This window comes from Pyrus communis, chromosome 3 (genome assembly GCF_963583255.1).
Source record: "Pyrus communis chromosome 3, drPyrComm1.1, whole genome shotgun sequence".
Taxonomy (NCBI): Eukaryota; Viridiplantae; Streptophyta; class Magnoliopsida; order Rosales; family Rosaceae; genus Pyrus; species Pyrus communis.
Genome location: NC_084805.1, coordinates 26,619,827 through 26,633,406, shown reverse-complemented (window position 1 = coordinate 26,633,406; position 13,580 = coordinate 26,619,827). Strand labels below are relative to the sequence as shown.

The 13,580-nt window shown below is 34.9% G+C and overlaps 1 protein-coding gene across 1 annotated transcript; it reads left to right on the top strand.

Moving 5' to 3' along the window:
• Positions 1-12,145: 12,145 nt before the first annotated feature.
• On the top strand, positions 12,146-13,401 carry LOC137727616 (uncharacterized). Its single transcript, XM_068466444.1, has 3 exons — positions 12,146-12,257; positions 12,394-12,540; positions 12,704-13,401. Exons 1-3 carry the CDS (start codon positions 12,171-12,173, stop codon positions 13,004-13,006), a joined length of 537 nt encoding a protein of 178 aa, XP_068322545.1. The 5' UTR covers positions 12,146-12,170; the 3' UTR covers positions 13,007-13,401.
• The last annotated feature ends 179 nt before the right edge of the window (positions 13,402-13,580 follow it).

Below are 13,580 nucleotides of genomic sequence, written 5' to 3'. Positions count from 1 at the left end.
CAAAAATCAATAGTTAAGTAGCTAATAATTAAGTTTAGAAATATCCTATGTTCTGGAGTACTGTAGAATTTACGGTATGTATTAAGATATCACACTTCCATTTGTGTAACATGCATGTTCGTACACGTATGAATTTCCATACAAGAAATAGTACGTGTGCCAGATTGATGGTCCATACTCTCTTAGTGCCGAGAAGAAGACAAAACAGAGGAAACCCTAGATGAACAAGTTGAAAATTTACATCCTTACGGACAAACTCAACTTAAGCTAACATTAGAAGACAAAGAAGAGGAAACCCTAGAAGAACAAGTTGAAAAGTTTGCATCCGTACAGACAAACTCAACTTAAATAAGCTTAGAAAACTAAAGCTAAAGCTTAAAACAGTTTAAAGGATCTGCATGTCAACAGTAGTAGGCATTGTAGCATGGTGCTGATTTTTTGTTCATCAGTTGCTTCGAATTGAACTCCAAACGAGTTCAAATATTAAATGTCTTAAGAATGATGCCACAAATTCTCTTCTGTCAAATATAAATTTTATTACAACAAATTTGTATGAATATCATATTAGTTGAAGAACATCGATGAACAAAAGTCCCTTGAGATTTAGCACTTAATTGGTCAACAGGCCGCAGTGCAAATGATATATTCTCTCCAAATTTTCTTGCGTCTCCATGTGTTTGAATATTCATTAAGCTTCTGTAAATAAATTCAGAGTAGTATCCCATTAGTAGAACTTGTCAATGTATATTGATTTGCTACTCTGTAAGGACCTATTACTTAAAAAATGCATGTATTTCACGGCCAAACCAAACAATCCTAATTGTTTCAGAGTGTGAATCCAATATCGAGGAGTTAAGGGATCTTGCATTTGTTTATAAAAAGTTGCTACTCGCTATATTGACAATTGATTTTATAGTAAAACCTCAACTTTCTTCACTGATGTTCAAATTCAGATTCACCTTGAAGAGCCAATCTGCAATGATCCAGTAGCCTGTGGCAAACTACCTGTAATCATATGTACAAGTAGCCACTAGCACACATAATGAATGTGTATAGATTGGAAATTAAGAAGAGATTAACTTTACAGCATAAATATGAAATATCTACAAAAACCAAGTAGAACGAATTCAAAGTCAAGTAACGGCGTTAATAATCGTATCTTGTTTCTGTTCATGTATAAGTACATTAGGAGTACGGTATGTTCATGAAAAATAGAAACTGCAGTAGAATTGCTGAGCAGATCTCCTTTGGCAGACAGCGTTTCTCAATTCTTATGTAGAAGATATAGGCAGTTTGCCAAGAGGAGGCTGCTCGGTAATTCACCTGCAGTGCTTTAAAATGCTGTGGATTTTTATGACCAATAACCATGGAATTTATAGATACAAGGAAATTAATTTATGCTATTGATTTTTAATAGCCAAAAACCTTGGTATATTTATACTCAAGCGCTTCAGGTATATGTATGCTCAAAGAACAATAATTCGAGTGGCACGAACTTTATTCCCTTATCTGCAATGCATATACAATTATTTCATCATGATCTCCAGCACTTGAACGAAAATTTGAGATCAAGTTGCAGACTGTGCAGAGACTAATGAGGTAGCGTTTCATTTTCAAATGTTATCACTATACTTCTACTTATATGAGGAATGCATGCTCACTATACTTCTACTTATGAGGATTACATGTTTTTTGTATCATATTTACTGATCAACTAATTACGCACACTACACGTACACAAATTCCTTGTGTATGTGAATAAATCAATCTCTTTTATAGAATGAGAGAGAGAGAAAGACGCATTTCTTCGTCTGCTGTATAGTATTGTAAGACAGTGGTCCAACATATGTGGATGTCCATCGTTGGAGAGCCCAACACATCCGAATATATATGTGGTCATTCTACAAACATCAGAGCAAATATTTTGCTTTTACCTAAAGAAAAAAAACAAATAGTACAACATATAGAAGAAGATAATGTTCATACAGTACAGAGAATGTGAAGAGAAAAAAAAAACGACTATCCATTTTCTCTCTTTCTTAAGGTTTCTCTTGTTTGAGAATCGATCATATGACAAAATACTATACAATTAATATATAAGAATTTTTATCCTTAATATATTGGTGATATTAGTGGTGGACCATGCTGGATAGGTTTGAGTTAATTACTAGGCTTGAACATGCTTCTTGAAGTTGGGATTTAGTAGAGGAATGATCCTCAGCACCTGACAATTCTTCTAGTTATGGATATGCTTAGCTATTCCGAACATGTAAACCGTGTCGAATTGAAGTAGCAAATGCTACTGCTTTTTCGACACAAGCACGTACCAACCTTTAGGGTTTGACAGACCGTTGCTTAGGGTTTACAACTACAATGAGATCGAAGAGAAAATCAGACTCCAAAATTGAGAGACATAAGGCAACATTTTAGATTAAGGCTTTTCTTTATGTCTGTCTCACTACAAAGGACCTAGGAGTTGAATTCATCTGCACGGTACTGCAGACAATTTTTACGGTAAACAGGATCCAAGTGTGCAACTGTATGGTATTATTCGTGTCAAATGTGGACTACTCAATACTCACACATGACAGATGCAATAGATTTAGGATAATATCATTCATTGATGAATTGAAGGAGATGAGTTTATATATAACATTTCTTCTAAAAGAAGTCATATTGAGAATGTAATGCAGCTCTATACATTGGTTGTTAAATTGTAATCTTGTTTTGGCCCAAAGATAATTGATCCAGCCCATACACAAAGAAAGATCCATGCACATGCTAGAGAATTCTAGCAAAGTTCAAGTTGGTGGAAGAGTCTAAAAGAATGATGAGGATTCCACCAACATACAAGATTAGTGTAGATAATTCTAGCTTAGGAAGGTAGTGGAATTATCTAGATATCTCTAGCATGATGCTTCCATGCTTCTCCAAGGTTCCATCCATGCCTATAAAAGGAGAAGGCATCCACACCATTTGTAACAACCAAGAGAGCAATTAGTGAGAAGTGAGAGTGTTAAGTGAGAAGTGAGAAGAAGCAACAAAGCTTCTAAGAGTGTTTGAGTGTTTCCTCTTGTACTAAGTTTGTGAGTGAATAAAAATCTTGTGTAATACTTTGAGTATTCTTTCTTTCTCTTGCCTATCAAATTCCACTGCATTACATTCTCATTTGTGAGATAAACATCTCCAAAGTAGTGAAGCATTTTTAAACCCCAACATTGGTATCAATGAAATGGTCCTTCAATACTGATTATCTTTAAACCCTATATTAAAATTTATTGCAACAATTAATTATATATAACTTTCGAATTCACATGACTTCAATCATCGTATACAAAGGGTTTAGATTCAGAAAATTTTCAAGTGTGACGGAGCTTCAGGCTTCAGACAGCTCCTAAATTCACAGACAGCTGCTTGCACTTTCTGCCGATTCCCTTATTGAGGCTGTAGTACTCCAGAAACACGGATCATCACTGAGAAGTTAAACGAGAAAGGAAAAAAAAAAGAGAAAGAAAATCATCATGCTCAATCAGTTTTCGAATCACTGTTAATACCAAAGTGAGAAAACAACTGGTACCTGACCTGAGGCATGCATGCAGAGTTTAATTCTCCGAGACATTAGTAATTGCTAAATAATCAAAAATTCAGGTTTTAGGTTTAATTTGCACTAACTCTAATATATACATATACCGACATCAATTATCATGGTATAGTACATTGTAAAAAATTAACACACTGCTGTTGGGAAATGATGAATGAATGAATTTCAACTGCATGCCAATCCTAACAGAAAAGTGAAATATAGCTGGATCAGGGTTTGAACAATTGTGATTGTCTCACATCTCCTTATTCTCCAATAGAGCATGCAAAAGAGTGCAGAAGAATTGCCGAGCAAATCTCCTTTGGCATAAAGCACACTACAAAAGTAATGCAAGGCTGGCCAGCTTGCTCAGCCAGAATTAAGCATTTGTAATTGTAAGTGGCTACATGCCAGAGGAGACTTTGCCCTGTAATTTATGCATCTGCACAACCGAAGGTTTAAGTTGCAGAGTGATGAAGTGGAGACGGTTATTTATGGCAACCGAGAGAGAGCATATGCCAGGGATCCTAAAAAACTATTCTTTCATTTTGTTTGTTGAAAAGTATAAGCTTCAATGACTTTAATTATCCAGAAATGGCTCCGACTTTTACATGGTAGGAAAACTTTAGCTGCACAGAATACTACTCTCTCTTTTTTTGTTACTTGCTGTAAAGACTTCATGAAGCTGATTATTCTGAATTGAATCGTGATGTTAAGTGGATTAAGTAATAAGTTGCTGCACTAGAAGAGAAAAATTGACTCTGATGAATCAACTTCACAGTACTAATATTCAGTGTCATATACACATGAGAGATTAATAGTCTAATGCTTTTTATAGAGGGTTCTTATACTTAATGATACATCCCCTAATAATTTAGTCACCGTCGTATCAACAGGTCATTTTACAAGCTTGCTAGGACGTGGAACATCAAAAGGTCAGAGTTGAAAATCGTGAAAAAGAAAATTTGTGAGAAGGAAGATTCAGAGCATGTTCTCAATATATCTTTTTCTTCTACTTGTAGTCTTGTAATGTCACCTTCATTGCTTGCAGGACCAGCCAAATGGACCTAACAAAATCTGATCGTTGAGCAAAAACTGGAGGGTGCATTCACTCATGTGGTGCATATATGCATTCGAACATACGGATTCATTTCCAGGTCCAAAATCGTAGAGTGTTTTTAGGAGTGAGTCCAATTATCAAATTATATGTTTTTATTTCTTTTATACTCATTTTATATTTTCTAAAAATATTAAAAATCAATTAAAATCTTCTAATATTATGCATTTTCCAACTCCAAAAGAATATATTTAATATCTTATAACAAAAAAAAAAACTAATATACTAACATAAATTTATCTGCAAAACATTCTACCCTAACTCAAGTAACAAATATATGAATGTATATAATACCTATACGTGAGATATGAAACCTAATTAAAAGGTAGAAAAAACATAACATACCTACAAGCAAGACACATTAATCTGTGATAGGTTGATTATAAAAAAAAATCTGTCATATAAGTAGATAAAATAATTAACCTGTGATATAGGTTAATTATAAAAATTAAAAATAAAATCTATAAATGGGGTTTAAAGCAGGAGGAAGAACGAGAAATAACAAAAAGATAAATAAAAAGAAATAAGCAAAGAGATAATTGGGAAGAAATTTGATTTTTATAATAAATCTTATCATTGAACAGATAACTATTGATAATTAAATAATTAAATATAACAAATTGGACTTATTTTAATAAACTGGACTATTCCTACTATTAGCTCAAAAAATTGGACTTATATCAAGTTTTCCCAATTTTCTTTTTTCATTGTATATATTTCTAGAGGACTATGTTGGCATGATCAGTTACCCTATTTCAGGGGATTTTATTTATTTCTTATTATATATAGCAGTCCCACTGTACTTAGCTAGGTTTTGTGTCACATTCCGGCCCGGGGCGGATCACTTTCCGGGCCCGACTCCACTACCGTAGCACGATATTGTCCGCTTTGGGCTTACCATTCCCTCACGTTTTGTTTTTGGAAACTCACGAGCAACTTCCCAGTGGGTCACCCATCATGGGATTGCTCTAGCCCCCTTCTCGCTTAACTTCGGAGTTCCTACGGAACCCGAAGCCAGTGAGCTCCCAAAAGGCCTCGTGCTAGGTAAGGATGAGAATATACATTTAAGGATCACTCCCTTGGGCGATGTGGGATGTTACAATCCTCCCCCCTTAGGGGCCCGACGTCCTCGTCGGCACACATGCGACCAAGGTTAGGCTCTGATACCAATTTGTCACATCCGGCCCGGGACGGATCACTTCCCGGGCCCGACTCCACTACCGTAGCACGATATTGTCCGATTTGGGCTTACCATTCCCTCACGGTTTTGTTTTTGGGAACTCACGAGCAACTTCCCAGTGGGTCACCCATCATGGGATTGCTCTAGCCCCCTTCTCGCTTAACTTCGGAGTTCCTACGGAACCCGAAGCCAGTGAGCTCCCAAAAGACCTCGTGCTAGGTAAGGATGAGAATATACATTTAAGGATCACTCCCATGGGCGATGTGGAATGTTACATTTTGCCTATTGTATTTTAATTGCTTGTAAATTCCTATATATCTCTAACTTAGAGGGATAATAATTACATTAATTCCCCTCAAGGATGAGCTCTCCCCACTTGCAAATAACGTATTATCACCATAGAAATTTCATAATAAGAACTATTCAATGTCTTAATCTTGATTCGAAGATCATTCATACAAAAATTTATTCTAATAAGAGATCGTTTAGTCATTTAAATATTGTTAGTTAGTTGATACATTTGATTTGAATGACTAAAGGATTTCCGATTCGAATGATTTTTTGTAGGAATAATTCTCAAATGAAGATTAAGACATTGAACTTAACTAAAACAAAAATTAAGACATTGAATGGTTTAGACATTGAAATTTTTACAGTAAATATATGTTTGCAAATGGGGCAATGAGACCATCCCCAAAATGGGGAATGCAAGTATTATTCAATTTGGAGAGGAATAATTAATATATCAAAAATTCCTTAACCTTAGCCTTTAGAATGTAGCAAAGCATACAACTGCACCTTCCTGAAGAACTAAACTCAAACATACAGACTAAATTTTAAAGGGTATAATAATGAAACTTCTGATAGGCTTGTACGGTTCTACCCAAAGAAAATTAAAAAAAACGATGAATATGTTCATCTGCTGGAACACATAAGCTTGGGTATTGGATCTAAGTTAGTGCAAAATTTCTGCACAAATCTTCTGCTGGAACACATAAGCTTGAGTGACTTATGAGGCTGCAGCATATGCCCTAGAACTGAAGTATATCCTTAAACCATCACTACGAGGCGAAAATTAGAGGCTGTCCTTATGTAACGTTTACACCAAATGCTGAATATGAATTGGACCTCCAATAAGTTAAGTTCATGTCAGAATTATGATAGAAGATGCTGAAGCATATATGATATATGTGTGTTCTCATATATATTCTTTTTTCTTTTTCCACTCTCACGTCCCCTTGTATGCGGAAGTTCGAGACTGCCATTTACATCTGTTCTTTCTGCATGCCATTATCTCAACGTACATGCCCTTTTTGTCAAATAGTAGAAGGAAAATTTTATTTGAACCTATATAACTTCATTTTACACTAAATTTATTTTGTACACTTATCTTATTTTTAATTAAACTATCAATATCTCTTTAAACATTAATTTACTACCTAAACTACCATGACAAACCTAATTCAATATGTAAATTTATTTTTACATCAATTTAAAAAATAAACTCAAAATTAAAGCATATGTTCTCTTGTCTAACGTTCTCTCCCTCCAACAAGGCCAACATTTTTCCTTTCAATTTCTCATGATTTAATAGAAATTGAAATCGAAATTAATAAGGATGGGTGAGAATTAATTTATCGATTAGGGTTAGCAGGAGGATGGCATAAAACCATCCTACCATATTGGAAAAACTTGATCTTTTGAGGCTAAGTTCCATAAAGGAGTGGGCGATTGCCATGTTAGAAAAGCTTGATAACACCTTTATTGCCTATTTTCTGATGATTTTATGAGCAAGTTAGGGTGCGAGAAATTCAAGGCTATGGAATGAGAAGATTGATTAGGTCAACTTGGTCGTCTCTTGAACTCTGGAACTAAAAAGAAACAAACAAAAAAATTTGCATAACGATTCATACCTTAGTTGGAGAATCCAAAACATCAAAATCACCATCAATCCATAAGAAAGAACTTGTTGAGCGTCTTAAGGTACCGAATAGAACATTAGAGAAAGATTGCTTGATGGTTAGGATTTGATTACTGGGAGTGTATCTATTGATAAATTAGTTTTATTACTAATTTTATTGTGCATTTGATGGTAATTATACAATAAGGTAATAAAGACAATTCTCATTTAAAATTTAAGTTGCGTGTAGAGTAAAATTATATGGATTCAAATAAAATTGGTTAAAATATTCATCAAATTTCTAATTCTAATTCTAATTTAAAAAAAAAAAATCCAATTTCAAATATGGGCCTTCCCTCCGTACTTTGTATATGTTGGCCCTCGAGGCATGGACCTTACATATGTAGGCCCATGATATTGAGGCATGGACTTTAAGGGTCTGTTTGATGGGTTGGTTGGGATAAATTATGACCAATTAAAATGGACTTGAGTTAAATCATTTATTTGTTGTGTCAAAATGTGAGAGGATGTGATTAGACATAATAGGTTATAGATCCGCAATAAAGTGGGTTATGTAACTTATCCTTATATATGTGTTACAAGTTATGTCTTACATGTCCATCTCATTCAGTCCACCAAACGAGTCATAAAGGACTTGTGATACATTAAGTTGGATTGTATCCAATCTCAAGTTAACATCTCAACAAAAGACCAAATATGAATAAATCAACTAAATTGAGGCTCTGCCCAATTGCAACACATTAGGGCATGCATTAGAGTCAAACTGAATATCACTCTCCTCAAGTTTGCTCTGTTTAATTATTTTCGAGCTCAAACTAAGTTTTATTTGCTTCTTATACGAGCCGAGTTCAATCAAGTTTAAAATTTTCAAGCTTGATACAGAGCTTATGTTGTTTCGAACTATTTACTATAATATGTTGGTCCAATCTTGTAACAGAAATTTGCAATTTGGCCGCACATTTTCAAACATAAACAATATAACACAAAATTTTCAAACATAATAATTTAAGATAGTTAGAAAAACGTCTTTTTCTGTTTTGATGATTGGATCCCAGTGAGAAGTTAGGGCAACACAGTTAAGGTTTCTTTTGAAACAAAAGAAAATAAGGGGATTTAATAATAAAAGGTCAGATTGAATATAGTCAATCTAAGCTCAGGAAAAACGTAAATAGGATTCTTTAAAAGAAAAATTTCCAAAAACTCCTTAGTAAAAACGTAACCTATTCTTATATTCACTGTTGAAACAACCAAGAGACCATGCTATGTCAGCAAAAATAATGCTTCTTCAACCTTGACAAAATGGGATAAGTGAGACACAAAACAATAGTGCGGTGAAGCACAATAACGTGTAAGGGGTAAAGTGAGATTTATGTAGAGTTATATGAGACATTGCTAATAATAAGCATATTAATAAAACATGTCATATAGTATGGATGAACTCTTTTTGTGTACTTGCTATATTAATCTATGGTATGAATAATTAGATACACATGTTGTTGGTGGAGTCAGAAATCGACCTTTAATCATATGTGTGGAATTTTAGTCAATGGAAAAGGAGTTCTGGTTAATTATTCTCTAGTACATGCAAACTCCTGTCAAATTAATAAGCTATCTTTATTCCGGGGACAATCAATATTTGATTCACATCCATACAATTAAATAATGAATATTATCCTTCGTTTTTAAGAAATAAACACCAAATAAGATCATGTTTGAGACATGATTATTGATAAACAAACCTTAGTATCATATAAATCACCTAGTCTTGGCTACTTTTCAAAAATTGGATTGCGCTTTTGGCCATATGTGACTGCGGATTCCATGGACGAAGAGATAATGTGCAAAAAAGTTTCACAAGCAAGCCTAGAAATCGAAAAATGCATGAGATCAGATAAGCCATGCATTGAGCCTCCGTCCCCGTACAGCTTGAGAACTTGAGAGAGATATGTCAAACACAAATGGACAAAGAGAAATGGGAAGAACAAAAATAAGGAGACAGATAAGGTCCTCTTAGTGATCCGTCTTCTAAAAAGCAGGGGTAACACTAGCTCTGTGACTCTCTGGTAGCTCATACAAGAAACAAAATACAGATAGCAGCCAATAGCAACGTATACGTTGGGAGAGTGGATTTAGTGTAATATTTTTATGCAACTGCATGCTAAAATCCAAATTGTGTTTTTACCTTTTTGTTTAGTGCTTATGTGTTGTTGTACACCTCTACAACATGAAGAATAATGAGAGAGAGAATTAAGAAGATGGACATGTCTTTTCACGGTACAGGCAAAGGACAGGGCTAGCTCTATGCTTGGAATTTACTAGCATGCAAGAATGAGCTAACCGTCCACTGTTTGCAACTAGCTAACATCTTTCTAGATATTGATTCATTACATGCAATATCGTTACTATATTATACTAATTCGTTAATTTGAATTTGTAACCTTGTTATATTTTTTGTTATTCTTCTGATAATTTTGGGGCTAGTGGTTGTGTAATTGAAATGATATCAGAGCTTTCTTTGTAAGTAATCCTAAGTTTAATTATTTCTGTTTCTTAATTATATATCAGTTTGCACTAAACTTAAATGTTGCAGGATGCATAAGTAATTTTGATATATATTGTTTGCCATTTTATGATAGCTTAAGATTTTAATGTTAGTGATTGCCTATACATTAATAACACTTAAGTAATAATCCAATCGTCAATAATCACATCATTTAGTTTACAAAGTTCTTCCTAGCATTACCTATATTTGAATACTTACAATCAAATGCAAACCAAACCAACATGTACTGATAAATTTGAGCATTCTAGCATTTGAGGTTTCAAATTTCAAATATTTGAGTTTACAACGTACTTAGCTCGTATGTACTCTAAAATGCAGCTATCCCACATGTTTAGATTGAGTAGCTAGCTAGTTACATTAATTTGTAAAGGGAATTCGGTGACCCCTATTAGAGGGAAAGAACGATAAAGAATAAAACAAATGCGTAGTATCAGAGCATGTGAGTTACGGCCAGTAGTAAAGCAATAAAGCCAACCAGCTGCATCTGCCAGCACTAATATTATACGCTTTAAGGGTATGGCCATAGAGTGTGGTATATACATTAGGGCAAGGGGAGACAAATCGACACCAAACGAGAGGCCCGTGAATTCGTAGTACTGTTAATGCATGTCTTATGCCTCTTCCTCCAGATTATTGGCTGGCATAGTGTCTGTGATGTACTCACATGTGTCTTTGTTCTGACAGATCAAACCCCGTCTCTGCCAACTCATTTTCCATAAACCTAGCTATCCCAATGCAAATTTCCCAACTGGAAATGTAGTGAATGGGACAACTACATAATCCCGTTCCTTCTTGTGTTTTTGGCTTAAAATAGCTATTTAGCTAGAACTTAGCTAGCTTAGTTAGTCCCCACCTGCTTTCTATGGTCCTCTTAACTCTTTCAATCTTAATAATAGTGCAGAAGTTGTCTTAATCTTCATGTCTTGGCATGTACCAATTACTAGATCCCAACCCTATCCCATTTAGACAGTACTGATTTTCAATATTTGAGATGCTAAATTACAAATACCTAAAGTAAAGAAATAAGTTGGATCCATTTTTCTTGAACATAAATTGAAAAACGAATTACTGGAGTCCCTTATAGGTAGTTGATCGTTTATCAATATAAACAAGAAATTCTTATACTCAACAGCGCAAATATCCCAGCAACCCATTAATATTGTGTTAAGAAATCAAGTCAGAAAAAATGTCTAACATGACTGTTTAACACAGTATTAATGGGTGACCAACTCCCAAGTGTCGGTGACATTCATGTAAGACTATAATGAATTCACTCTATTGATTTTGTATATTTACGATACTTAGTAATATTATATTTATTTTATATCAATAATAAAAGGAAAAAAAGTAGCTTTTACCTTTTACATTGGATTTGAACTTAATTTGGTATCTTATATAACTATATACTATTTGATTTGTAGATTTATGCTTGGTTAAGTTGGTTAGAGCAGTATTGTGCTTCCTCCTGTACACCAAGTTCATATCTCCATTGCCGCAACTTAGATAAACTTAGTGTAGAATAATTTATTGTCGGTCAAAAAAACAAATGGTATGCCGTTTGATTCATTTTAAAAACTTCTGATGGACACACAGATTTGCAGTACTTTTGCCTACTCAGATAAAAACAAGAGGATAATAGTTTGGAAATTCAAAATTCCAAGACACACCCACTAATCAATTAAAGTGCTCTCCTTGCTCTTGGCAGCTATAAAAGCCATCCCATGCATGCTACAAAATTAACTCATCAAATATGAATACTGGCTAGTAAAAGACACGGAGAGAAACAGGCAAAACAAAGAAACAAAGCTGATGAGAGCTATAGTCTCCGGGATGCGGAAGAGAGCAGCATTGCGCCGAAAGCTTCAAATTCTAAGGAGCCTTACCAAGACAAAATCCGTAATACAAAAGTTTTCACATCCTCTGTTTTTTTAATCTCTTACGGCTAGCTATTAGGGTTTACTTTCTTATGCTTGTACTAGCTAGCTAACCTATTAAACATTGTGTGCTTTTGTTGGATGTTTTATGTTTAAAGGTCAAGAGGAGCTCCATTATCATGGATGCTCTATTCCACATTTATATGCTGAAACTCAAGCTTGAAGCAGTCCAAAGAGAGTACTTGCATCTCATGGCTATCAAAACAGGTTGCATACGCCTAATCAAACATCTTCAAGTCCCCAAGGTCTCTCTCTCTCTCTCTCTCTCTCTCTCTCTCTCTCTCTCTCTCTCTCTCTCTCTCTCTCTCTCTCACACATACACACACACGCACACAGTACACACACACACACACACACACACACACACACACACATTTGGTGGATATTTATATGTGCATGGATGAGCAGGAAGTGAAGGTCGAGAAGATTAAGGAAGGGTTTCTTGTGAGAGTGAAGTGCGAGAAAGCGAAGGACACTCTGGTTTCAATTCTGGAGGCATTTGAAGAAATGGGTCTTAATGTTGTGCAGGGTAGAGTTTCATGCAACAATTATTTTTCCATGGAAGCCATTGCAGCTGTAGCTGATGGCGAAAGCAAAGACCAGATGGATGTGAGAGTCGTGACACAAGCAATACTAAGGGCCACCGAGATCAATCAAAATGGAAAAGAGACGCGTGAATGCATTGTAGTTCCCCAGGTTAATAACTCTTAATTAGTAGTGTTGAATCTTCTTATCAATGTAGTAGTGAAGATATTAATTGATGCGTATGTAATATTAATGTATTTGGTGTCACTTCCCCTTTCAACATCTGAAAAAAGGATTGAAATTAATGTCGAATCTCGAAAGGAGACCAAACATTGAAACTTCGTTGCGTTGTCCAATTTTAGTCACTTAATTGATTTCAAATCACTTTTATGCGTGTGTGATGAACATATGCCACCAGTGACACACTTTAAATTTCTTGTATTCCAAGTTCTTTACTCACAAGCAGTTTTGATGCAAGAGAACTAGCTTCCACATCTATAGTAAATGGATCAAAAGATTCAAAACCATTGTTAATTAGGCAGTGGGATTTATTCTATGAGTTTAGGCAAAAGGAGGCTTATAAGCTCATGGGCCTTTCCTCGAAAAGAAGGCTTAATTGCAGTTGGTATTTTTTGGTTCTAAAATGGCAACTTCATTAATAGAAAGAAACTGTCGCACCGCTGGCTGAAACTACAAATGCACAAATGCTAGACTACCGTAACAGCCAAACCCAAATACAAAACCCTAAATTGCAAAACTC